We start from the raw sequence: 27,501 nt of genomic DNA on the forward strand, positions 1-27,501 counted from the left end.
GGTGTCGATGGAGAGACGAGGTCTCCCGGCAGGGCTTCGGCAAGCACCGGCAGAGAGGATGAGGAAGTAGGACAGGGCTGCGCCGAGGGAGAGGCAAAAGTCTGTCTCCCAAGGGCCAAAACCCCTCTCTATTTATAGGAGGAGCGGGAGGGGCTGCGCCACCCCTAGGGTTCCCTCCCTAGGGCCGGCGGCCACCAGATGGGAAAGGGGGGGGGGCGGGGGCTATGGTGGGGAGGGGGTGGCGCACCACCTGGTGGACCTTAGGCCCACCTGGCTTAGGGTTTGCCCCCCCCTTTCTCTCCCCCACTTATTGGGCTGAGTGGGGAGGCGCACCATCCCACCTAGGGGCTGGTTCCCTTCCCCACTTGGCCCACCTTATCTCCTGGGGTCGTTGCCCCCCTTCGATGGTCCCGGTACGTTACCGGTGATGCCCGAAACACTTCCAGTATCCGAAACCATCCGTCCTATATATCAATCTTTACCTAAGGACCATTCCGGAGCTCCTCGTGACGTCTGGGATCTCATCCGGGACTCCGAACAACTTTCGGTAACCTTGTATAACAATTCCCTATAACCCTAGCGTCACCGAACCTTAAGTGTGTAGACCCTACGGGTTCGGGAGACAGGCAGACATGACCGAGACGCCTCTCCCGCCAATAACCATCAGCGGGGTATGGATACCCATGGTGGCTCCCACTTGCTCCACGATTATCTCATCGGATGAACCACGATGTCAAGGATTCAATCAATCCCGTATACGATTCCCTTTGTCTGTCGGTATAGAACTTGCCCGAGATTCGATCGTCGGTATACCTATACCTTGTTCAATCTCGTTACCGGTAAGTCTCTTTACTCGTTCCGTAGCACGTCATCGTGTGACTAACTCCTTAGTCACATTGAGCTCATGATGATGTTCTACCGAGTGGGCCCAGAGATACCTCTCCGTCACACGGAGTGACAAATCCCGATCTCGATTCGTACCAACCCAACAGACACTTTCGGAGGTACCCGTAGTGCACCTTTATAGTCACCCAGTTACGTTATGACGTTTGATACACCCAAAGCACTCCTACGGTATCCGGGAGTTGCACAATCTCACGGTCAAAGGAAAAGATACTTGACATTAGAAAAGCTTTAGCATACGAACAATACGATCTAGTGCTATGCTTAGGATTGGGTCTTGTCCATCACATCATTCTCCCAATGATGTGATCCCGTTATCAATGACATCTAATGCCCATGATCAGGAAACCATGATCATCTATTGACTAACGAGCTAGCCAACTAGAGGCTTGCTAGGGACACATTGTGATCTATTTATTCACACATGTATTACTGTTTCCTGTTAATACAATTATAGCATGAACAATAGACGATTATCATGAACAAGGAAATATGATAATAACCATTTTATTATTGCCTCTAGGGCATATTTCCAACAGTCTCCCACTTGCACTAGAGTCAATAATCTAGTTACATTGTAATGTATCGAACACCCATAGCATTATGGTGTTGATCATGTTTTGCTCGTGGAAGAGGTTTAGTCAACGGGTCTGCAATATTCAGATCCGTGTGTACTTTACAAATATCTATCACTCCACTCTGGACATGGTCCTGGATGGAGTTGTAGCGGCGTTTGATGTGCTTTGTCTTCCGGTGAAACCTGGGCTCCTTGGCTATGGCAATGGCCCAGTGTTATCACAGAAGAGTGTCATTGGACCCGACGCGCTTGGAACCACTCCAAGGTCGGTGATGAGCTCCTTCATCCAAATTCCTTCATGAGCTGCTTCTGAAGCAGCTATGTACTCCGCTTCACATGTAGATGCTGCCACGACTTCTTGCTTGCTGCTGCACCAGCTCACTGCCCCACCATTCAACACATATACGTATCCGTTCTGTGACTTAGAGTCATCCGGATCTGTGTCGAAGCTAGCATCGACGTAACCCTTTACGACGAGCTCTTCGTCACCTCCATAAACGAGAAACATTTCCTTAGTCCTTTTCAGGTACTTAAGGATATTCTTGACCGTTGTCCAGTGTTCCATACCGGGATCACTTTGGTACCTCCCTACCAAACTTATGGCAAGATTTATATCAGGTCTGGTACACAGCATGGCATACATTAGAGAGCCCATGGCTGAAGCGTAGGGGACAGAACTCATCTTCTCTCTATCTGCTGCCGTGGTCGGCGACTGAGTCTTACTCAATCTCATACCATGCAAAACTGGCAAGAACCCTTTCTTTGAGTTTTCCATATTGAACTTCTTCAATATCTTGTCAAGGTATGTACTTTGCGAAAGACCTATGAGACGTCTTGATCTATCTCTATAGATCTTGATGCCTAATATGTATGCAGCTTCTCAAAGGTCCTTCATTGAAAACCTATTGTTCAAATAGGCCTTTATGCTCTCCAACATCTCTATATTATTCCCCATCAATAATATGTCATCCACATACAGTATGAGGAAAGCTACAGAGCTCCCACTCACTTTCTTGTACAGACAGGCTTCCCCGTAAACCTGTATGAACCCAAACGCTTTAATCACCTCATTAAAGCGAATGTTCCAACTCCGAGATGCTTGCACCAGCCCATAGATGGAGCGCTGGAGCTTGCACACTTTGTTAGCACCCTTAGGGTCGACAAAACCTTCTGGTTGCATCATATACAACTCTTCCTTAAGGTTCCCGTTAAGGAACGCTGTTTTGACGTCCATTTGCCAAAATTCATAATCATAAAAGGCGGCAATTGCTAACATGATTCGGACTGATTTCAGCTTCGCTACGGGAGAGAAAGTCTCTTCGTAGTCAACTCCTTGAATTTGTCGAAAACCCTTTGCGACAAGTCGAGCTTTGTAAACGGTTACATTACCGTTTGCATCAGTCTTCTTCTTGAAGATCCATTTATTTTCTATGGCTCGCCGGTCATCGGGCAAGTCCACAAAGTCCATACTTTGTTCTCATACATGGATCCTATCTCAGATTTCATAGCCTCAAGTCATTTGTTGGAATCCGGGCCCGCCATTGCTTCTTCATAGTTCGAAGGTTCACCGTTCTCTAACAACATGATTTCCATCACAGGGTTGCCATACCACTCTGGTGCGGAGCGTGCCCTTGTGGACCTTCGCGGTTCAGTAGTAACTTGATCCGAAGTTTCATGATCATCATCATTAACTTACTCTTCAGTTGGTGTAGGCGCCACAGGAACAACTTCCCGCGCTGCGCTACTATCCTGTTCGAGAGGGGGTGTAATTAACTCATCAAGTTCTACCTTCCTCCCACTTACTTCTTTCGAGAGAAACTCTTTCTCTAGAAATGATCCGTTCTTGGCAACAAAGGTCTTACCTTCGGATCTAAGATAGAAGGTATACCCAATAGTTTCCTTAGGGTATCCTATGAATACGCATTTCTCCGCTTTGGGTTCGAGCTTTTCTGGTTGAAGTCTCTTCACATAAGCATCGCAGCCCCAAACTTTAAGAAACGGCAACTTAGGTTTCTTGTCAAACCATAGTTCATACGGTGTCGTCTCAACGGATTTAGACGATGCCCTATTTAAAGTGAATGCTGCAGTTTCTAATGCGTATCCCCAAAATGATAGCGATAGGTCGGTAAGAGACATCATAGATCGTACCATATCTAATAAAGTGCGATTACAACATTCAGACACTCCGTTGCGTTGCGGTGTGCCAGGCAGCGTCAGTTGTGAAACGATTCCACACTTCCTTAGGTGTGTGCCAAACTCGTGACTCAAATATTCTCCTCCACGATCAGATCACAGACATTTAATTTTTCTGTCACGTTGATTCTCAACCTCACTCTGAAATTCCTTGAACTTTTCAAACGTCTCAGATTTGTGCTTCATTAAGTAGATATACCCATACCTACTCAAATCATCGGTGAGAGTGAGAACATAACGATAGCCACCGTGAGCTTCAACGTTCATTGGACCACACACATCAGTATATATTATTTCCAATAAGTCGGTTGCTCTCTCCATTATTCCTGAGAATGGAGTCTTAGTCATCTTGCCCATGAGGCACGGTTCGCATGTGTCAAATGATTCAAAGTCAAGAGACTCTAATAGTCCATTAGTATGGAGCTTCTTCATGCGCTTAACGTCGATATGACCAAGGCGGCAGTGCCATAAGTATGTGGGACTATTATTATCAACTTTACATCTTTTGATACTCACACTATGAATATGCGTAACATCACGATCGAGATTCATCAAGAATAAACCTATTTTGGAGACTACATACGTAGCCAGCTATATGATTCCTCGCCTACACAACAATACTTAACTTTAAATTTACACCACAGTTATTCATGCGGGGCGTACACACTGAAATACATGTTGACATGGGATGGGGATCAAATTACCGAGGATTTCACACAGGTCTGCCAAACAGTAAATTACATTTATAATCATGCACTACCTATGCTTCACCACTATCCTAACCTATGCGTCGCTATCTAATTCAGGCACAAATACATGTTTTCAGCTGGAAAATATGTTCAAGCCTGCTGCGTTCAGATTCAAACAAGCTTCGGGAATACTCATACAAGAATCCTATAACGGTAAGTGCTTCACAACTAGCATTTCATGTCATGTAGCTCCTACCCTTCATGATTGCATGTAATGCACCACTATTTTCCTCTACAGAAGTACGAGTACGAAACCAACATACCAGAGGAACGAAAAGGTTCAGATGACGACGTCACGATCATTAGCCTTGTTGTTACACCCAAACCTAACACATCCTGTGCCCCAAAGCGTAAACATGGACGCCCGAGGGAGAATGCCCCTCCTAGTAATCCAGTCAAACAACAATTTGACACCGAGACTATCGCTAAACAAGTGGAGCTGAAAGGACGCAAACGCAAACTATCAAGCGTGATGTCCAGCCCATTCGTACAGCCATGAATGGGCTACACGGAGTGCCACTTGAAGGGCAGTTCCACATGATTGATCTTCATAGCATGTTCTGATGTTTTTGCATATTACTTGTATGCTTATGTTTTGCAATGTGAATTTGTGATACTTATTGTCCATCCAAAAGGCTGCAATAAAAGGTTGGGTCAGAAACAGGGGAGCGACTAGAATCAAGCTTAGAACCGGTGTCAACTGGAGCGCGAGCAGTATAAAAAGTTGTCTCACCTATTATTGATCTCACCTAATGTGAGATGCAAGCGACCCATCTGCGTGATATTAGTGTCTAAAATTTCATTTCCCATAAACTACATTAGCAGAGAAGCGCCTAGGAACAAGCTCCCATGTTTGATTTGTGCCTCAATATGGACCTAGTATATCCAGAATTCTGCATGATCAAGGCTAGAAGTTTGGCCTGTTACCAGGAGTATTTATTTTCTCATGGCAGTCACTGGAGTCGACAAGATACATGTGTTTCTTGAATTACCTTTTTTTCTTCTTCATTGCATTTTGTCCTCTTTGTCTTTCATGCAGTAACTTAGACAGAATGAAGATATTTCTGTTTATATGATAGCAGCATATGCTATCAGGAAAAGAGCTGAACAGTGCATCTGAGATCATTTCCATGAGCAGTCCAGACTCAACGAGTTTGATGTATTCATGCAAACCTAATTAAACCTTACAATTATTTACCACTGGTACTACATATTTAGCCTGTCGGGGGACTCGGAATGGACTTCTTTTTCAAAAATAGACTAACAATATACATGTGGAGATCGACCAGACTGACAGTTTGACTAAATTGTTTTGTTCAGTCAGTACAGGTTGTGAAATCAATGATGTGCATCCTAAGCAACTCACGAAACACTCTCAGATCAAAACGCCCCTGCAGAGCACAATGAAACCTTAATTTAGTTTCAGATCGATTTGTGACTAAACAAACAATACTGGATTCAGATTTGCAGTTCTCCATCTGTAGTGTGTGCGTGTGGGATGCAAGCAGTTCTGGTAAAAGAAATACTGGGTTCAGATTGGGATCCCAGAGTGTATCTAACTGGACCCCTTGCTGCCAGTTGAACCTATGCTCTCTGGCATGGAGTTGGAGCAACTTGCATGCTGCTAGCTTGCAAAGGGTTGTATCCTACGCTGTTTTTTTTCACGACTAAGTACCGTCATCCCTTTCACATGAAAATTGTCAAGCACATTAGTTACACTAACAAGAACATTTACACAAAAAAATTGGATTAAAATTTCATTTACTATTTATTTAAAATTCACGGTTCATTAGGAAGCATTTGCACCTGAGAGCCAAAATAGCCCTCCCCATGCATCACCAGTTCTCTTTAAAAGAAATTGGTGACCAAATAACAGAATAATAATCTGCAAGTTGGAGTAAAGTTTGTCATCATCTTATCTCTACCTATATATATATATATAATAAAGCAAATAGTGTTTTTTGTCGTCCATCATTTAAATTGCCTCCGAAGTTGGCTAAAATTACCCACCAATGCCACTCGTAAGTCAAAAAAACGGTTTGTTTTTCGGATTTCTGAAGTCGGCGTCGTTATTTGTTGTTATAGGGACCGATACGTTAGCAGAGCAACATCCAACGAGTAGGGTGATGGCTATCGGTTAAGACCAGGGTTCGATCCCTGGTTCTCTCATTTTTCATTACCTCTCTAAAGCTCACCTGTTTTTCTCTCCTTTTTCTTTACCTCTCTAAAGCATGGGCCGGCCCATGTGCAGGTCGGGGCATCCCTGTTTTGTATTTTTTAATTTTATGTTTGGATTTTTATTTTTTTAATTAATTCCATATTTCAAAAGAACAAAATATTAAAAAGTTATGAGTATAAAAACTGTAGGAAAAAGCAAAAACTGTTTGTGTATTCGAAAAAATATTCAGAAAGTCATAAAATATTCATGAGTTCGAAAACTGCAATAAATTAATTCCAGATTTCAAAAGAACAAAATATCAAAAAGTTATGAGTATAAAAAATATAGAAAAAATCTAAAACTGTTTGTGTATTCGAAAAAATATTCAGAAAGTCATAAAATATTCATGAGTTCGAAAATTGCTCACGTATTATAAAATAAATCACGATTTCAAATAAATTGTAATGAAATACTAAATGATCATGATTTTTTATAAAATTATCCAGTAATCAAAACATATTCATGGATTTGAATAGCTTGTCCATCATCTTTTAGAAAATCTTCACAAAAATTAATACACATCCATAAATAATGAACAAAATGAATTGTCGCTTACGTAAAGGTTTTATTAGGAGATCTGTAAAGATCATTTCATGATTTTATTTACACCCTTGCATATCAAAAAGTTGGGAGTTTTACAAAAAATAGGAAAATGATAAACCATTTGTGAATTCAGAAAAATATTCGGAAAATCATAGAAAGTTCATTAGTTCAGAAATTGCTCACACATTATAAAAAAATCACAAATTCAAATAAAGTTTCATGAAATAAGAAATGTTCAAGATTTTTGAAAATGATCCGGTATTCAAAGCATATTCAGGAATTTGAAAAACATCTCTATCAATTTTTAGAAAATGTTCGCAAAAATTAAAACACATCCGTAAATAATGAACAAAACAAACTGTCGCTCACATAAAGGTTTTATTACGAGATCTCTGGAGGTCGTTTTATGATTTTATGTAGTCCCTCGCGTTAGGTAAAAAAAGGTTTTCGTGTTTTGTACAACGCTGAGCCCCAACCAAATTGACACAACTTTTTATGAGTTAGTTTTGTACACAATTATGTTTATCCTCATACAAGAATACTGGTTATGGTAAGCACCGCTACGCTAAGTTAAGACGAGGCACATCATTCATCAGTATAGCTCAGGCAGGATCCGTAAATGCAGTTTGCTCACCTACAAAATATTATGTTGTGATGCCTTAAGAAATCAAGTCGCGATGAGCATCATATTTTTTGTTTATGAAATCATACTTTTTTATATCTACCACACCTACATAATCTAATAGTTTTTTCCCGTTACAACGCACGGGCATATTTGCTATAATAATAATAAAGCACCGACTGCTTCTGTCGTCCATCGTCGTGGCTATTTTACAAAAAAAGTCCTTCTGTTTAATGGTAATTAATCACGCAGACCCTATTTAAGTGAAAAAATGTTTCACTTGTATGAAAAAGACCCTACATGTTCCGAGGCGAGGAGGCATGGCGGCAGCAGACGGCGCGCTCGCCGGATCCAATCGGCGGCGGTCAATCGACGGCGGCGCGGAGACTGCACGTCGACGACTGCCTTCTCAAGCGGGGAGCCTGCACATCGGCGACGGACCTGCCCTCTTACGCCCCACCTTCCTAGCTTTTTCTGCCCCGCGACGCCGGAGAACGCCGGCGGCTGCCTCTCTTGCTCCTGCACGCCGCACGCCGCACCAGCCTAAGCTCTGCCGGCTGACTGAGGTGAGCGGGACGGGGATGGCCGGGCCGGAGCACGGCCAGGCCGGGGACGCAGCAAGGGAAAGAGGAGGCCGGGAGGCTTCACGCGGTGGTGCGTTGCCGTGGCGGTAGAACCCACCTGAACCCGAGCAGCTGCTGCTCAATAACGACGTCGCGGTGGCGGAGCCCGACGAGTGTAGCAGGCGCATGCTCAGATGCTTCGACATCCTCATCGATATCCTCATGTGCGGAATATGCGTCGCCCTGATACAGTTCTTCGTTCACGGTCTGTGGAGCATGCTTACGTTTGCAAGACCCTGTTGCTACATCAATCTCCATATGAAGTTGGAGGACCTCGAATTCGGACATCCAGAGTGAGCCATCACCGTCTCCCAGTTGCTTGCAAGGCAAAATTAGACTTGTATAGATGGACCTAGCACTATATGTTGATAAGCCATCTGAATGAGCCATCACTGTATTCCAGTTGCTTGCAAGGCAAAATTATTATTCTCCTTTCAGCTTATACAGAATTGGTTTAGCTTACTCGTATGAATATACATCGTATTCGCAAATTGTTTGATATGCTGCCATTGTAGTTGCTGGATGGGAAATATTTGTGTCATTCAAGAAAACTCAAAGTCACATGATAATATTTGTTGCTATGTTATATGGACTTGTATGCATTATGTTGCAGCATATATAATTCTATATATTGAAGTGTGTATGAAACATGAGATTATTTCATTGTCTAAATAAAAGCTATTGGCCATAATGTGATTGATATATTATTATACACATTTATTTCAATTAATGCCGCATAATGACACAACAAACAGATTATATATTTTTTTCTTGTCCAGTGCAACGCATGGCATTTGTACTAGTTTCAAAAAAAAAATGTCACAACCAAATTTTCTTTTTTACCGACGAAAAACCATTGTTCCGTTTCGCATGAAAATTGGCAAATTTGTTTCTTCACCGACGAAAAACCGCTGTTTCGTTTCGCGTGAAAACTGTCAAGCAAGCATGGTTGAGACAGTTACACAAAGATCTACAAAAAATTCCAGATACTTTTAAAAACATTAACAGTGATTTTTCGGGTTACTGTTCATCCAGGTGCAAACTTTTGAGAGAAAGGAGACATGCAGTACATTCTTCAGAACACAAGAAGCTAATTGCCAGATACATTTACACCAAGAGATTCAACGCTTTTATTCCTTTTTTGATTCGAAACAAAGTTGTTCAAACAGGCAAAGAAAGATAAGAGTTGGTTCCCCTTCAGGTTTTACAGTTTCTTCACCCACTTGACCCACCCAACAACCCCTAGTTGCTACCATTCACCTTAGCACCGCCACCAAGGACCAGCTCCCTGAACCGGGCGATGCACTCCATGGCCCGGTCGAAGTCGCCGCTCTCCAGAGCAAAGCTGAAGCGGCAGTAGTCCGGCACCCCTGTCCACCCGCTGCTGCTAATGCACAGCCCGGTGGACCTCAGGAGGGCTTCCCTCATGTTGTGGCTGTCCAGCTTGCCCTCAAAGCCGTCCACCTTGAGCGATTTGCCAATGTAGGCGGTCGGTTTTGCAAGCATCGAGATGCCGCCATGGCAGCCCACAGCGTCCCAGCCGCAGCTCTCAAGCGTCTGTTCATCACATCACAGGAAAATAAAACAAGAGGAAAGAATATGTCAGAAATGCGTGGCAAACTTGAAGTACTGAAATTAGCCTAAGGATGTAAGGGGATCGGAGAGCTGATCAGGGAAAGAAAACAGAGAGCCTAAACACAGGATATCCCAAAAGGCATACCTTGATCAACTGGTCGGCACGATTCTTCAACGTCTCCTTCTGCTCAAGGATGAGATCAGAGAAATGCTGATCCTTCTGGTTCTTAAGACCCAACAGCTTCCTGAAAGTGTACTTCAACGTGCTGTGTGGCCGACTCAAGCTTGGGAAACTGTAAAATGTGTCAACCAAGGACGAGTCGCTCATAATCAGAAACCCGAAATCAAGCCCAGCCGTGGTCAGCTCAAAGGACAGCTCTCCGAGCAGGACAACGGAGAACGAGGGCTTTGAAGACTTGACATTAGAAAGACATCTTTCCAAATTCCACTGGCTGCAGCCGGTGGCTTGGAACTCCAGACCAGAGGAGGAGGTATCTATCACCACCCTGGCTCCGTATGTCGCACAGACAGAAAGCAGCTCTGCTATATCGTCGTCACTGTACAGGAAGCCAGTAGGGTTGATTGTGGGGCCAGAAATATAGACCCACGGCTGAGACACCTTCTCTAGTGTGTCGGCTAGAGCACTTGGTTCGATCTTGAAGCCTGAATCTGCCTTCGTTGGAATAGTCAAGGTGGTTGCATTCACAAACTTTGCTGCGTTGACGTAATGCCCGTTGGTTCCCAAGGGGAAAAGCAAGGTGCCCTGTTCTTGCATGCAGCAAAGAACAAGCTTGTTGAAGAGCGCGAGACAGGTGTTCCCGTATATAATTTCAGAAGCACCGCCTGCTGAGAAACCATAGCTATCTTTCACCAGCTGCTGAATGCTAGAACGGACATCGGTTTCAGAATCAGTGATGTTCTGACGAACAAAACTTTCGAAAATGGAGGCGTTTACTGCAGAAGGTACTGGCAAGAAGCTGCGGTCCAGATCCATATGTATGACACCGGATTCCATGGAACCAGGAACGAAAAACTCAGCTCCTTCTAGGGTGGACATAGCTGAACTTGAAAACCCTATCATCTCCTTAGATATCACTTCTGCAGGTTCTCTCTGAAAAAGAGCAACCAAACATTAGAGGGAAAACATGAAAAACATAAACCAGACCACGTTGAGGAGCTCATTGTGGTGTAATCGAAGTACCCAGCTAAGAGGGAACTAATCCAAATTCATGGACTAGCTTGCCCGTGCTGAGGGGAGTGTCCACTTGAACAGATCATTCGGCACCTTGTGGACAGAACTGAGTGAGATGGAGAACTGGAAGAGGCAAGCCATGTTTACCTCTTGTTGTGGATGCCGGTCACCAATTTGAAATGCCAGCAGCTCATGGAAAAGACAACCATAATAGTGCTGGCTGATCACAGAAGTATGTCCTTCCAATAGCTCAATAGTTTGTGACAATGCCTTATAAACAGTTGGATCTTCAGAGATAGCAAAAGCAACTTCCAGATCAGAATAAACCTGCAAGTAAAATGAAGCAAAAAGAAATGAGTACATTTAAACAGTGTTTCTAAAGTACATATAAAAGTCAAGATATTCTATATAGTATGCACAACAGTTCAACTAGAGTTCAGGCTGATTGACACACACCTGATTCTTAACTAAGCCACACAATATAGCCGCATGTGAAGGCAGGGTCTTCCCAGCAAGATATTTCAATACACCATTTGAGCTTGGCAGACTAGACAATTCCAGATGTTCTGAAATATCTAGTAATAATCGGGAACCAACATCTTTCGTTACACTTAATAAGTTCACGAAAGCAGCACTGGTGATAGCCTCAAACTGAGCCATGCCAGTAACAACAACCTGAGGCTTCAGTTTCCTGATCAACTCAATCAGCAAATCTGATTGGCGTGGTGCTTCGATTACAGTTACTGTATCTTTAGCATGGTTACTTTCCTGAAATTTAGAAGAATGGCAATAACATCGAAATTCTTGTCAGCATAACTTTTTCTTCACAGAACACATGTATTTTCCACAGTTCCAAACACAGAAAGAAAGAGGGGAGTATCGGTCAAAGTACCTCAATTGCTAAAGATGTTAACCATTGCTTGGGCAAGTGTCTGGTTAGGTGTTCGTCAACAATTGCAAGTCCAGGTGAGAACAACCGAAGAGCATTTTCGATTGCAACAGCACGGGATGGGAACACAACAACATTCTGGTGCACCAGAGGAAAAGGAAGTGTCACATGAAGCATACGTGAGAAGCATCAAATAGGTTGATCTTATGAATTTCTAATAAGCAAACATAATTGTAGGCAATAGACACCAAGTCTTACATCAGGAGTTAATGGGATGTGGTGGTAACTCTTCATAAATCCAGCAACAAGATTCCGGAAATTTAAACATCCAGCTGGAGGCTCACAAGGATTCGACTTATTCTCTTGCAAGAAACTAGCTAGGTATGCTAGGAAAGGAATTTTTTCATCAGCAACAGAATCATCATCAAAGGACAAATCGAGGGAGCTGCTGACTTCATGGAATCCGTCTTTAAGGAACTCAAATATTTTCTTCACCTGAAATTCTCCAAATTATTATTATTCCTGACATTACTATATTATTGTTGTAAAGATCTAATCAGAGAGTATAGGTACCTGGTTGGGCTGGCGAAGTTGACAGCTATACACAGACAAAGCATGTGAAATGCGGCCACCAGATTTCATGTATGCCCATGCTGTGCGCGCACACACAGGCTGATCCCCAACAAGATCCATAAAGAACTCGAAGCGATGTCGGCTATTTTTCTCAATTTCAACTAATGCGGAGATGTCTGTGTCAGCAGCCTGCAAAGACCCAACTAGTTGGTAATGATCCTCAACAAAAATTGGTTCTGTAATGTAAAAATGTAAGCCGGTAGATGAAAATTCTAGGCCCAGCTGAAGATTGGTGTGCAACATGAAGAGCATATTCCTCTAACCAGGATATAATGCTGTTGCTGGCATGGAAAAACACTGGGATTAGTTAACATCTAGTCACTCGAAGAATTGCTACCTGCATAATTTTTGTTTGCCAGAGCTTATTGATGCGAAATCCACGGCGAAGAAATAGGCGCTCACAGACACCTTGTCCTGGCCGGCCTCCCATGTTGAATACCATAAGACCACTAGGCTTTATCACAGATATCCCTTCTTCAACAGCCCGAGCAATCAACCCGAGGCCAAATTGGTCCTCAACAAAACCCTGAATGCAGCAAAGTTCACAAACATAACAAAATTAACAACCGGAAGCTGGAATCGTACAATCAGCCATAGTAACAAATATTGACTTGAGTAATACAATGTAACCTCGTGGCATAAGGATTATCATTCTTTTAGCAAAGGAAAAAATTAAACAGGCTAAAAATAAATACCGCTGTTAATAATTCCATATTCCAGCAGACATTTTTATAGGAAAGACTGGGGTGCTGATCACATTTGTCCATACAGGTTGTAAGACCAAAAGTTATGCAATAGGTTGAACTTGAGAGGTGGATTTGGACTGCTAACCCCCTATCGACATATATATATTATACACTGTCGGTGCTCTCCATCCTAGGTTCCTAACTACCTAGACTTAAATTGATTATACTGGTGGAACCATGTCATAAGTACAAAGCATACATTATTTCTACAAAAACTTCATTTTCTTATATAAAGGTCTGCCACATGCCTACAAGGAAAAGAGAAATGTTCAAACGCATATTTCGTAAGCAGATTATGAACAAGCATTGTAAAGTCAATTTCAGGATAGAACTTAAAAGTTTTCTTCTCTCTTTGCTGTTTGAGAAAAGAAAAAGATTTGGAGACTCTGACATGGGTAACCATTTAGTAACAGGTAAACTGAATGGCTTGAGTTTAAATAGATCTCAACTCACCTGGAGAGCACAGTAGTTGCTCAAGGAATACAAGAACTCCTCACTTGAATTTTCAGTTACAATCTTTGACATTGCCTCTGGATTGGGGTTAAGAATCTGAAAGGCAGATATTAAGGGCATTTTGATCAAGTTCTGATCGACTATAATCCCCATTCACAGGAAATTGGTAAAAACCTGACCGTACCTGTGGTATGCATCCAACAATGCGATCAAGTTCTATCTTGTTATCTCTACAGTAAGAAAGAAGATCAGATTCATAGAATTCGACTCTGTCAAGCAATGTTTTCCCCTCCGCATCATAGATTGGGAGACCATCGTCGTCTAGTGCATTCAAGTAAAGGTTTATCCATGCAATCTTGATAGCTCTTGGGTTTATATCCAGACCATAAACCTTCAAAAGAACAACCAAGGCTCAAGTAAGGTAATGCCAAGCTGACTGCAAACTAATTTGATTCGCTGGTATTTGTGGCTTAAACTACTAAGGTGCATGTCATTCTTGTTTTTCTTCCTTTCAAAGGAGAGCAATTGTTCAGCATTGTAGAAACAATATGTGGTGGTAATGCCTTGCCCAAAATTTGAAAGCAATATGCTCGACGGCATCAGGTATACCAAGAAAATTAGACCACCAGCAGACTACTGGCAGACACCTAAAAGTTTCATATAAAGTAACCTGAGTAAATGTCTAACTTCTGCAGGTCCCATGTTTGCAACAAACGAGGTAAGATAAATATCTACGGAACAAGAGGTGCCAACCTTCGAAGGGCACCACTTTTCTGCAAGTGCAATGGATATCCAACCATTGCCACATCCCAGCTCTGCTACTGTCTTATCCCTGAAGATGGAATCTGGATGCCGGTTGAGACCCTCGTAGAAAGTGAATGACCAGTCTTCTGGAATGAAAATGCTGGGTATCTCCATCATTGTTAGCTTCTTTCTTTGCTGGAATCCTACAAGCAGTTGGTAAATTTGTCAAGATATGAGAACAAAATAATAGATACTTGATCAGAACAAAGTTAATGCATAGTGAACTGGGAAAGCTTTTACTAATGTGCCAATTAAAGATGACAATTTATACACAAAACAATGACAGAGAAATCATGTCGGGCCAGGTAATGTGAGAATCTTGTAAAATCACAGTTGTTCCAGTGCAAAGGCTACATCAATCTATATACAATATTTATTAATTAGAGATATGTCATGTATATGTTATATTTTAGTTATTATGGCAATAAGTATCTCAGGCTCAACTGTCATGTTTTTATTCTTACTATAATAGAAGGTGGTGGGCAGGTTTGTTCTGCCAAAATAAATAGAAAAATGGATAACCTTTCGCTCTGAAATATCTAACATGCAGTAGAAATGTCTAAGGAGTGAGGTCATCAAAATACTCCCTTAAATGAATGATTTGGCCAATGCCTCATGCTGTTCTAATCTCATATGTTTACCCCTTGATCCTTTTCATTATCAAACCTCCATAAGCCAATAAGTTAGTAAGTCTTCATCACAATAGACCAATGTGGCCCAACTGAAGCCATATCTCCGAATGCAACTAGCCAACTATCCTGACCCCAGCATATTTCTCCTTTTAAAGGAGTTCCTTTTCTGGTTTGGCCTTCGGTCTGGCTAAAATTGATTTCTCACCTGTTATTAAAAAATGCCTCCCTGTTTCTAAATTGTGAACGTACATATTATACTTAATGATTGAGGAATCTCTCAAAAAGGTGAACGGGATCAGATATACTCCCTCCGTTCCATAATATAAGTATTTTTAGAGATTCCACTAGAGGACTACATACGGATGTATATAGACATACTTTAGAGTGTAGATTCACTCATTTTGCTCTGTATGTAGTCCTTTAGTGAAATCGCTTAAAAGACTTATATTTAGGAACGGAGGGAGTATTAATTTAAAATGATCCAGCAGCAGATCCTGAACCGAAACATGTAACACAGATGAAGAAAGGCATTTCCCATTTGATAAAAGAGCCAAACGGACAGCCTAAATTACTCAACAACCGAGGCAAGCTGTTCCCTGGATAAGGAGCATGGGGACCGAATTATTGCACAAACATAAATATAGATGTATAGCATATCCTTCCAGGGACACTTGACACTAGCTTACAGCAGCAAACAACATCACGCAATGGCCACATGGTCAGCACTCCAGCACAATCATAGGATACGCCGATTCTGAAAGATCTCATACACATCCCAACAAACGAGATAATTTTGTGCTATATACTATGCAGTGAACCCATAATTGCGCCCTTATTATTTAATTAATAATGCAATCCTTTTCCTTCCAATTGGTGGCTCATTTTCTGGGCACGCAAGGTCAGATCTTCGGTGTGTTTGCTCGTATGGTGGCCACACAATAACACTCTCCACCGAGCTGCCAATAATGGCAATTTAATAACTGGTATGTCAGCCGAGCTAGGCAAATGTTTTATCACCAAACCAAATTACCGACAACAACGACGAAGAAAATTACTGATGGCGGTAATTGGATCGAGCCGTAACTTTCCACCGGACCACAAGATTCCAGCACCCAGACCGCCGATCCCGTGAAATAATATACTAATAACAAAGCAAAACCTCATGCAAGGAGGCACATCACAATCGCATTAAGATCACTATCATCTGGTAGCAAATCCTGAACCGGAACACGCCACACGGAATGGAGAAAAGGATCTCCCATTCGATAAAAGGGCCAAACGGAGAGGTGTCCAAATTACTCGGCGACCGAGGCAAGCTGTTCCCCGGATGAAGAGCATGGCGACCGAATCCTCCCACCTAAACGCTAGCTAGCTCACAGCAGTCAACAGCATCAGGCAGTGGTGGCCACATGGGGCTACGCGGCTCCCCCCAACCCCAAGGATCCGAACCCGATAGGCACGGCAACAGACAAACAAGCAAACAAACAAGATCGATGTCGTGTGTGCTGCTTGAGTGATGTGATGAAATGTTATCCTTTCCTCCCTCCCCAATGTGTGGATGGATCATCGGATTCTTGGCAGAAACTGGATCCTTGCTGTGTTACATTTGTTTGTTTTTTTTTGGTTAGGCACCGCTGCTTAGTATCGCCGGAGTAGCCACCGGCGGCAAGCGGATCGAGCCGTGATTTTCGGCCGGGGCCGCGAGATTCCGGCGCGCAGATCGCCGAGCCCGCCAATGGCGGCAGGCAGATTCACAATGGATGGGATGGGGGTGGGGATGGGGAGGGAGGGAAAAAGGAGGGACCTTGGAGGTGGGGGTCGAGGACGACGTCGTGGATGCGGAAGTGGAAGGTGCGGAAGCACTCGAGCCCCGCGGCCGGGCCGCCGGCGGCGAAGCGCCGTCGCACGGCGCCGAGGAGCCGCCTGGCCTCGGCGCGCGTGGCCGGCGCCTCGAGCCGCTCCAGCACGGCCTTGGCGGCGCCGTACGCCGCGTCGCCCGACGCCTGGCACGCCGCCAGGAACGCCTCCACGTCCCCCGCCGCCGCAGCCATTCCCGGACGGCTCTGGACGCTCGGTTCGGTACCTTCGAGTGGGTTCGAGTGGGAAGAGCAGGAGCAGGAGGTGATGGGTTGGTGAGGTGGACAGCAATGGCGGAGAGGAGGCCGGTGGCTATATAGGCCCCCCCGGGGACGTCGCCGCCGTGGACGACGAGGGGCACAACCGTCAATTCCTATTTGCTGGGAGAAGATCCTTTCCTTCCTCCCATTTTGCTTGACAGTTTTTTTCCTTTTTTTTTTGGTGATGGCTGCAAATGATTTTTTTTCCACCTCATCTTGAAACCAAAACAGTGTATATACTTTTGTAATTTCAAAGTTATTATGAGGCTACGGGTACTTCAATTCGATTCCCCGGATGCGTATTACGCTTTTGTGATGAAGACACCGAAATCCCATGATGGTTGATTGTGGTTGGTTAGGTGAGGCACCAAGTTGGTGGTGCATAGCTTTCTCTATCTATCTTCCATTTTGCAAATTTCTTCCGCAAATTATGCGGGTAATTGTTGTACAGATCTTCTAATATACGGTCCATACGACCGGTATCATGTATTATTCGTGCGTGACTTTTGAACGGGGAAAAGTAAAAATTAGATAGACGTCGGGCGAACCGAATTCCATGGCTTTTGTTTTTCCTTGGCGGAAATGCTGTAAATATGTGTGTGTATGGTGCCATTTTTCAATGCCCGTGTGTGGTGCATGGGAGTTTCATGACTTCTTTCTTGTATTTGCCATCATTGCTGCGAAATGAATAGAGGGTGGGACAGGAAATAGTTTCAACTTTGACTTGGCATGCGCCACTAAATTGATGTGCATATTTAATTTGCCCCGAGAATTTTGAGTGAACTTTTATGTGAGTACTTGTCTCTCCATTGGGAAATTTATGAATGATTGGCTCGTGTGTGTTCATCTTGATGCTAAAGATAATTAAGAGTTGATGCATGATTATTGATGAATGATGTATGCGGGTAAAATTATTGAGTACCCGTATGTTGCTATATTTCTTCCCCAAAACAATCAAAATTAGCGGCCTTTTCCACGTGTGAAGTGTACCTAATCAACACACGGCCCCATTACATGAAACACCGCGTTGACTTGAATAGACCATCTAGCTATACAAATGACAGGTTAGCATGCACTAACTTAGTAAGTCATATGTATGACAATTGACAACTCACCTATGTGGATAATATATATTATTTGTCTTGTAGATCATATGTTGTCATATTCATCCCCACAACAATGAAACAGCCCGTGTTTTCCACGTGTAAAGTGTACATAATCAACACATGGCCCCATTATGGGCAACAATGTGTCGATTTCAATATAACCATAGTTAAGGAGCGGCCCATATGCTAAAAACATGTGTTATAACCATAATCAACACATGGCCCCATTATAGCTAACATCAACTTCGCAAGTCACGTGCATGCTAGTTATACAACCATAGTTAAGGAGCGGCCCATATGCTAAAAGAACACCTACCGTGCGTCTCACATGCTTCATTGTCGTTTTCATTTAGGTAATTCTAGAATCTTTAATATCCATATGTTTTATTTTGAAGAAAATGAGAGATGCCAAATTATGTCGATGTTACACAAGTTTTTATACATATAATTTAGCAAGGGAAGTGTTTCTAGATAAGTTTATGCAATTCTTTATCCTTTGTACACAATACATATGACAAAAATTTACTTGTCACCCTCTCACAAAATAAATAAATTTACTTGTCAAAAATAATTATAATAATATATTGTAAACACCGAGAGTACTTAGAAAAAACTGACTTGAAGGTTTAGTTGTGAGTACCATGGATAGAAAAAAAAAATCCATCGGTAGGTCATGGATTCTCATTGTCACCGACTACAATAGCAAAGACAAAACAAACATATATAGACAAATAAAAGATGGAAATTCTTCTTGCTTGCTAGCTTATTCGGTGAGAAGGATCGACTGGTGGAGAGATAGATAGATGGAAATCTGATCGAGAGGGATATATAGGCAATTTTATAGCTCGCTTCTTCTTTTTTCATTTTCATCCTTATCGAAATCAACAATACAATTGTCACAGTGTCAGTAATCGCAAACCAAACAGATCATAATCAGGAGTGTTATCCACGCGTGAAATACATCTAATTAAATCATGGCCCTGCACTGTGGTTGCATTGATTTCAAAAAAAAAAATCGTCAACCGCCTTTTTACATTTTGTAGAAGCAATTATTGAAGCGTTGATGTATGAACTTTTCTTTTTGAGATCAACGTTATGAACTTTAAATGAATGTGCATGTGTTCTAAACTGTGCGCACTCTAGATTTGTGCGGCAAAAATCATTAAGTTTTTTTTTTGAGACAAATAAATCAGTAAGCAGTTGTACAAATTATGCCACTTTTCCCCATGTTTTTTTTAAGAACTCCACTTTTCCCCATGTGGGAAGCTACTGTAGATGATAGTTCATGGCCGTGGGCCACGAAGATGTGACTGGCCGAACCTGTCTGTATCGATCGCTGGCCCAATCCACTAAAGGAAATTTTCCGCAAAAAAAAAGGCCTAAAAAGGACAGCTTGATCACAATGCACGTGGCTTCACTAAGAGTCTGTAATATCAGTTCAAAGTCACTATCTATTCACTCAAAAAAGAAGTTCAAAGTCACTATCTAGTTATTTGAAAAAAAACACCCCTAGAAAAGTTATTTGAAAAAAAATAGTCACTATTTTCTTTCTGGATATTTGTTTTCTCTCTCCTTTTTATCAAAGATCGGGACGTAGTCTAAATCATTTTTAGTTTATTTTAAATTTCTAAATGCGTCCAAATCAGATGTTGATATATTTCCCCCCACAACAATGAAATGTTAAGTGTTACTCACATGTATGCTTTTATAATAGTGACATTTTAGCATGCATTTAATTACTTCACGTGTATGTCCTCTAAATATTGGCACGCTAGGTATATGACAATAATTAAGGAGTGCATCATATGCTCTAAAATACATGGCTTTTAAAATATGTGTGGGTCAAACATTTTTATGACTACTTTATTTTTTGTCGAGAAAAAAATACTCCCTCGGGTCCAAAATAAGTGACGTGGTTTTAGTTAATATTTAGCAGGGATTTCTTTTTAATAAGTTTATGCAATTTTTCATTATTGGTATGTGGTGAGTACGACAACTGATTAGTGGTGATTCTTTTTAGAACTTTAATACCATAACTAAAGCTCTTTGTAGTGGACAATCCAATGAAGATTTTTGTTGTCCTTTTCTTTAGGAGTAAGCTCAAGCTTGGCAGGACAACTGGGGTTTCCCGTAGGCCACGGAAATGTGACGGGCCGAGGCCGTCTTTGTCGACAACTGGGGTCTCCCGTAGTGTTGCAATCGCAAACCAAACAGATTATAATTAGGAGTGTTCTCCACGTGTGAAATACATCTAATTAAATCATGGTCCCGCACCGTGGTTGCATTGATTTCATTTTTTTCATCAACCGCTTTTTTACATTTTGTAGAAGCCATTTTTGTAGCAGTGACATCATGAACTTTTCTTCTTGAGATCAATGTTATGAACTTTAAGCCAACGTGTATGTGTTCTAAATTGTGTGCACTCTAGATTTGTGCCGCAAAAATCATTAAGTAGTAGTACAAATGATACCACTTTCCCCATGTGGGAAGCTACTGTAGATGATAGTTCATGGCTGTGGTCCTAGAAGATGTGATGGGCCGAGCCTGTCTGCATCGATCGCTGGCCCAATCCCCTAAAGGAATTTTTCCGCAAAAAAAGCCTAAAAAAAGACAGCTTGATCACGATGCACGTAGCTTCACTAAAGACGTGTTCGGATCCTCTCCGCTCCACGACAGCGGCTCCCGGAGCGAAGGGAGCGCCATCATAATTTGGGGAGTGGCTAAAATTGGACTCCTTCCGCGGAACGAAGTTTTAAATGGGAGAGATTCCGAACAACCTCTAAGAGTCTGTAATATCAGTTCAAAGTCACTATCTATCCACTCAAAAACATTATTTCAAGGTCACTATCTAGTTATTTGAAAAAATAATCACTATTTTCTTTCTGGATATTTGCTTTCTCTCTCCCTTTTTATCAGAGATTAGGGCGTAGTTTAAATCATTTTTTATTTTTAATTTCTAAATTATTTTGTGAGGAAACAACGCTCCTTTAATTTGATTCCTAGACAGTCTATCCTAGCCTAGCATAAACTGGATAAAATCATTTCGCGTCCAGATCAGATGTTTTTACATTTGCCCCCACAACAATGAAATTTAAAGTGTTAGCCGCACGTATGCTTTATAATAGTGACATTTTAGCATGCATTTACTTCATGTGTATGTCCTTTAAATATTGGCACGCTAGGTATATGACAATAATTAAGGAGTGCGCCTTGTGCTTTAAAATACATCATTTTGAAAATGTGTGTGGGTCAAACATTTTTATGCCTTCTTGATTTTTTGTTAAGAAAAAAATAGATTACTCCCTCTGCCCCCAAATAAATGTCTAACTTTATACTAACTTTAGTATAAAGTTGTATTAAAGCCGAGACATTTATTTTGAGAAGGAGGGAGTACTATTTAGCAGGGATTTGTTTCCAATAAGTTTATGCATTTTTTTTCATTATTGGTAAGTGGCAATTATGACAACTAACTGGTGGTGAATTTTTTTAGAATTGTAATAGTATACCATGAGCACCATAACTAATGCTATTTGTAGTGGACAATCCAATGAAGCTTTTTTGCTGTCCTTTTCTTTAGGAGTCAGCTCAAGCTTGGCAGGACAACTGGGGTTTCTCGTGGGCCACGGAAATCTGACGGGCCGAGGCCGTCTTTGTCGATCCCTGGCCCAATTGCTTTTCATTTACCTTGGAATGCATCCTCCACTAAAATGAAAAAAATCTCTTGACACCTAAAATCTCTCGGGAAAATCCACCAGAAACAGATAAAGATGGTGTACTTGTTTATCGCAATGCGGTCGTATACTTTTTTCTACTTCCTCTGTACCATAATATTTGTTGTTGGGAAGAACTAGCCTAGTTTTCTCCAACAACAAATATTTAGGAACAGAGGGAGTAGGTTTTTGCATAGATAAAGATGGTGTATTTCTCTTTTTTATTTTGTTTTGGCGTAAAGCATGGGAAAATACAGCAATGGAACTATATGGAAGCTAGTGCTACTACGGTTTTTTTTTCTTCTGTAAAGACTTGGAGGCTGACTTGAGCTTGACCCTGTCTGCCTAAGCTGTGGTTAGGACTTGGGCGTTAACACATGCATAGAAAAATCCACCACCACGTACGTCCTAATCTATAATCGTCATCAGACAATGACAGCAAGAACAGCACAGACTTTGCATACGAGTAACATAAACAAATGAAAGGCGGAAATTTCTGAGTTGAGAATGGCCGATCGATCGATCGATCGAGAGATGGATGGATGGATGATTTGATGCTTGGTTGAGGAAGAAGTGGCGTACAGTACCTGAGGAGAGGGTGGTGATGGGGAGGCCGCAGCGTGAGTCGTGGAGCAGCAGCTCCCGGACGCAGAACCCGTACCGCCGGAAGAATCCTTCCTCGCCGCCGGAGTAGGAGCAGGAGCGGCGGCGGAGGCCGGCGAGGAAGACCCTCGCCTCCTGCCTCGTGGCCGGGTCCTGGAGGCGCGCCAGCAGCTCCCTGAGCTCGCCGTACGCGGCGTCCCCCGACGCCGCGCACCGCTCCAGGAACGCCGACGACGGGGCGTCCTCCTGCACGGCGGGGGTTGCCACGCTGCCCATGGCGATCGGAGCTCGACCGATCGCGGAAAGAAGGAGGAGGAGAAGAAGAAGAAATTAGTCAGTGGTGTACGTGTGGCTGCTGGCTGTGTGGGTGTTGCCGGCTATAGTTGGTGTGTGCGGTGTGCGCTAGTAATATACATGGTGGTGCTCGCTCGCTCTCGATCGACCAATTAAAAATCTGAAAGATGAGTATCCAAATCAGTCGGGATGAACGCACACCAGGTCATCATTGGAACGCACTATGATCATCATCATCTACTAATTAATCCACTATGTGTGTGTTTGTGTGTGTGTATCATGCATCTTTCATGGCACCAAGGGTCGTCAAGGAACCTGCACCGCAACTACATCCAAGATCAATGTTAGATTAACTTGATTCGTTTATTATATATGCACAAGTGGATCGACCGAGATCTTGTATTCGTCGGTGGTGTCGTACGTGGGATTTTATTACGCACAAGTGCATGCACCTTTTTACTTGTTTTGTTTGTGTATATATATGAAGAATTTTGTACTACATTTCTTCTTCTTTTCTATATGCACCTTTTACTTGTTTAACATGCATGTCGACTTCAGTAACTAGTGTCATGCATGACTCATGATACATGAGTCGTTTAACCTGTCAAATTAATAGTGGGACTGTGGTGGCCTATACACAAGTGGAAGGTAATCACTGAGGCGAGCTTTCGGTTTTAATCGTCAGTTCTTTGTCCTTCTGAGTTTTTTATTTATTTTCAAAATATCAGGCCTCCCGTTTTCATTGATGACAACTGATAAAACTAAGTCTTTTATGGCCCTTTTGTTTGATTCAGTTTTATGGCTAGTATGATTCATGAACTTAAGGTCAGATTTTTTTTTTTTTGCAGCTTATTTGGAGTTGTGGAAATAAGCTTACTGAACCAAAATAAGCTACAAAAGAACTGGCCCTTATTAATTTATAAAATCTCATAGTTTGCTGGAAAAGCCTGTTAATTAGGTAAATGTATGCATCCCCAGTTGCAACTTGTCGGTATTTTATCTCTCCCTGGTGCATGATTGATCAGCTAGCCCACTATCTCGGGCTCCTAATTCATCATGTATTAATAATTAAGGAACCAAGTGGATCATCCTCGAATTATGTTATGGCATGGGACTTAGCGCATATTCTGCTTACTTTGTTGGATCCTACAAGTGCAGAGAGTATAATATATGTTTAATTATTAATATAACATTTTGCAAGACAAATCAGTTGCTCCGTTCTAAAGTGGATGATGTTGGACTATTCTTTCGTCTTTCACTAAAAAATACGGTATGTGAGCCGCAATGTCTGATTTTTTTGGACGATACTTCTCTTCGGGTTTAATATTTTTTGTTGAAATGTGAATTTAATATTGACTAATGTAGTAAATTTTCCTATGATTCTTATTGTCTTACTTGGCCTTTTTTTTGTCAATTATTTCCTCTTCTTGTTTTTTTATAACTTTGCATGACTGTGTTCTCTTGTTTTGGGATATGTGTTGGGTCTTAGAATTATGAGTCCAAAAAGATACTTCTCTAGAAAGTACGAGTTGAATAACACATGCAATCAACCTTAGTAGAGCATCTATGAAGACATGAGAATCTGCCTCTCATATCTATAATGTATGATGTAAGCGTCAAGACGCAATCATGGTCAAAATATGTGCACATTTTCCACAGAGAGGGTTATCTATGAGGTATATGCTCTTCAAAAAAAATTGATTCTTAGAACTATGCTTCCAACTCAAGGCATAGTGGCCAATCAGAGGCGAAGGAGGAATGGAAGATGAAGGGTGGAATACATATGCCCGTTGGTTGATCAAATCTCTAAGTTGGTACTTGAACCTCTGATCCTCTCGGATGTTCTTTTAACCTTTTCCTCAACAACCAACGTGCATATGTGGACCAAATTAATGGTTCCAAGGCCACTCTATTCTACTGCCACATACCCACCACGTCTTGGTGGTTAATACACAACTAGAACTATAGATCCTACCAAATGCACATCATATACTTAAAGTAATGCATTTTTGCTACAGTTTTAATGATTTAATCACCTCAATTAAAATGATGTGACGTGAAATGGGAAGAATAAACACACTATAAAACAATGAAATATAACTGATACATGACAATTATACAAACTGAGAAAAGAGATACTAGCTATTACAGAGTGTGCCCCCTTTATTAAAATCATAGTATTTTGAAACCACAACCGCATCATGCATGTCCAATAACATTAATCTCTTTGTATAGTTCTTTGTCAACCAAATGTCTTCATGAGCACAATGACCTTCTTCACAGCAGGCCGATCCATTACGCCAGCAATCCATGCTTTCACATGTGGATATGCATCGAGCACCGCCGCATAGGGAGTTTCATGCAATAGGTGAACCATTGGGAAATGGCTAATGTCCGCTAAGCTAATGAAATCCCCTGCCAAGTACTTGGACTTGGACAGGCGTTCCTCATAGACTTCCATGATTTCCTTCAGTTTCTCCAGGTTTTCTTCAAGAATTTTGAGATCGCTAGTCCCGCCCATGTAAACCGGGATGACGAGACCTTGGAAGATGATTGGCAGCATGGCGTTGTCAAATTTGTGGGATTCGACGTCAAGCCACACATCAATCATTGCGGACTCAGAGAGGTTATTTTCCCTCAGTAAGTCTGATGATCCTTTCCGGAGTATATACTTTGAGATTGCTCGTGATTCTGTCAAAATCCAACTAGTTATACACACAAACAATTCATCTAGTTATACAGATTCATTTTTCTAATTATTTTTATGGAATTCATGTTCTTATAATTTTTGCATATGTATTAAAAAAATCCTTCGTAATGCAAGGAGATTTGGCTCATCTCTATTTTCAAACCATAACAAGTTTGGAATAATTCGGTGGCGCAATATGGGGCCTTGCCCTTTTTACTCATGATGTTCTGGTTATTCGAAGTACATAATCTTATCTTTTATATCGAAAGGAACTAAAATATGCTAGCAATACAAGTAGAAGGAACGGCTTAAGTATATATATGCTAGGCTAGTGACCTAGAGGATGTGCTTAACTAGTCGAAAAAGGAGACATGAGTGTGACATTTTAAAGCCTGCCATTATCTAAATTCACTATCTCAACTAAGGCGCCTGACATGACACTAACAATAGTAAATGATAGTGTACAACCTACTCTAGTTACAACATCACACAAATTAAGCCAATAAGCTACTCACCAAAGAGAACTAGGTCTCCATCCTGGAACGCTGGGACCTGGCCGAAGGGCTGTGAACAAGAAACAAGAAAAGTAAATCCGTGCCAACTTTTATAAAGTTGATTCATGTAACTCGATGCATCTAATTAACCTTACAACAATTCAACTATATAATCAAAGAGGCAAGAAGATAGATACAAAGCATGTATGTGTATGTAATCAAAGAGGGACATGACGGCAACATACATTACGAGCAAGATGCGGCGGCCTCTTGTGCTCGCCGGTGTGTAGGTCAACGGCCACGACCTCGTACTCGGCGCCTACCTCCTCCAGGCACGCCAGAACGCGCGCCACGCTCCCATTCATAGGCAGCCCGTACACCTTCACCGGAGCCATTTTATTTCTTCCTTACTAGTATCAGTTGTGCTGTTGTGGAGCCAAGACGAAGGCTAAGGGGATCCTTGGGAATTATGGTTTTTGTGGTGTACATACAAGACGCAAAGGTGTGGTTTTTATAGATAACTAGTGGTCAGCCCATTGCAGCTTGAAGCATACCATCTGGTTTTGAAATTACCTAGCAACAAAGTAATGCACAGCTCTTACTTAGCAAGCAAGCACAATTAATTAATACGATCGAGACTTCCTGATGTGAGCTTATCTGGGCTGAGAGCAGTTGACAACTTACTTGAACAAGACAACTAATAATTGACACCTAGCTAGTTCTTGCCCTAGTAGCTTTGATCTTACTAAAACTATATATCTATTCATTAAATAGCTAGGTGTCTTGTTAAATAGCTAGGTGTCAATTATTAGTTGTCAACTAATAATTAAATCGCTTTGCCCTAGGAGGCTCCAATTAACTATATATCTATTCATTAAACTTTGATCTTACTAAAACTATATATCTATTAATAAGATACTAAGCTTCCTAGAATTGGAGCCTCCTGGTGCGTCGAGGGCTATAGGGCCGTTGGAGCCCCACCTATAAGGGTGTTAAATTCACAAATATATTTAAAGTTCAAAAACATTTTTTAAAAGTTTGTGAATGTTTTTCTAAAACTTGGTAGCTTTATATAAATTTTGCAAACATTTTTTAAATATATGAATATACTTTTTAAATCATGATTTGCTTAATTT

General features: G+C 41.8%; 2 protein-coding genes across 3 annotated transcripts; both read right to left on the minus strand.

The window, feature by feature from the left end:
• Positions 1–9,534: 9,534 nt before the first annotated feature.
• On the minus strand, positions 9,535–23,517 carry LOC123426871 (methionine S-methyltransferase). 2 transcript variants are annotated; one of them, XM_045110808.1, is made up of 12 exons: positions 22,873–23,517; positions 14,670–14,863; positions 14,101–14,307; positions 13,917–14,012; positions 13,055–13,243; positions 12,658–12,846; positions 12,343–12,579; positions 12,088–12,222; positions 11,652–11,963; positions 11,343–11,522; positions 10,149–11,114; positions 9,535–9,985 (listed from the first exon to the last, which is right to left on the minus strand). In XM_045110808.1, the coding sequence occupies exons 1-12, from the start codon at positions 23,162–23,164 to the stop codon at positions 9,671–9,673; spliced, it is 3,312 nt and encodes a 1,103-aa protein (XP_044966743.1). In that variant the 5' UTR covers positions 23,165–23,517; the 3' UTR covers positions 9,535–9,670. The 2 variants fall into 2 exon arrangements, with proteins under 2 accessions (XP_044966743.1, XP_044966816.1); XM_045110881.1 differs by lacking the exon at positions 22,873–23,517 and adding an exon at positions 17,157–17,586.
• A 1,747-nt stretch (positions 23,518–25,264) lies between these two features.
• On the minus strand, positions 25,265–26,862 carry LOC123403811 (glutathione S-transferase 1-like). The gene is made up of 3 exons (XM_045097732.1): positions 26,611–26,862; positions 26,387–26,435; positions 25,265–25,873 (listed from the first exon to the last, which is right to left on the minus strand). The coding sequence occupies exons 1-3, from the start codon at positions 26,758–26,760 to the stop codon at positions 25,425–25,427; spliced, it is 648 nt and encodes a 215-aa protein (XP_044953667.1). The 5' UTR covers positions 26,761–26,862; the 3' UTR covers positions 25,265–25,424.
• Between the last annotated feature and the right edge of the window lie 639 nt (positions 26,863–27,501).

The sequence above is a fragment of the Hordeum vulgare genome, chromosome 1H, assembly GCF_904849725.1.
Source record: "Hordeum vulgare subsp. vulgare chromosome 1H, MorexV3_pseudomolecules_assembly, whole genome shotgun sequence".
Classification (NCBI taxonomy): domain Eukaryota; kingdom Viridiplantae; phylum Streptophyta; class Magnoliopsida; order Poales; family Poaceae; genus Hordeum; species Hordeum vulgare.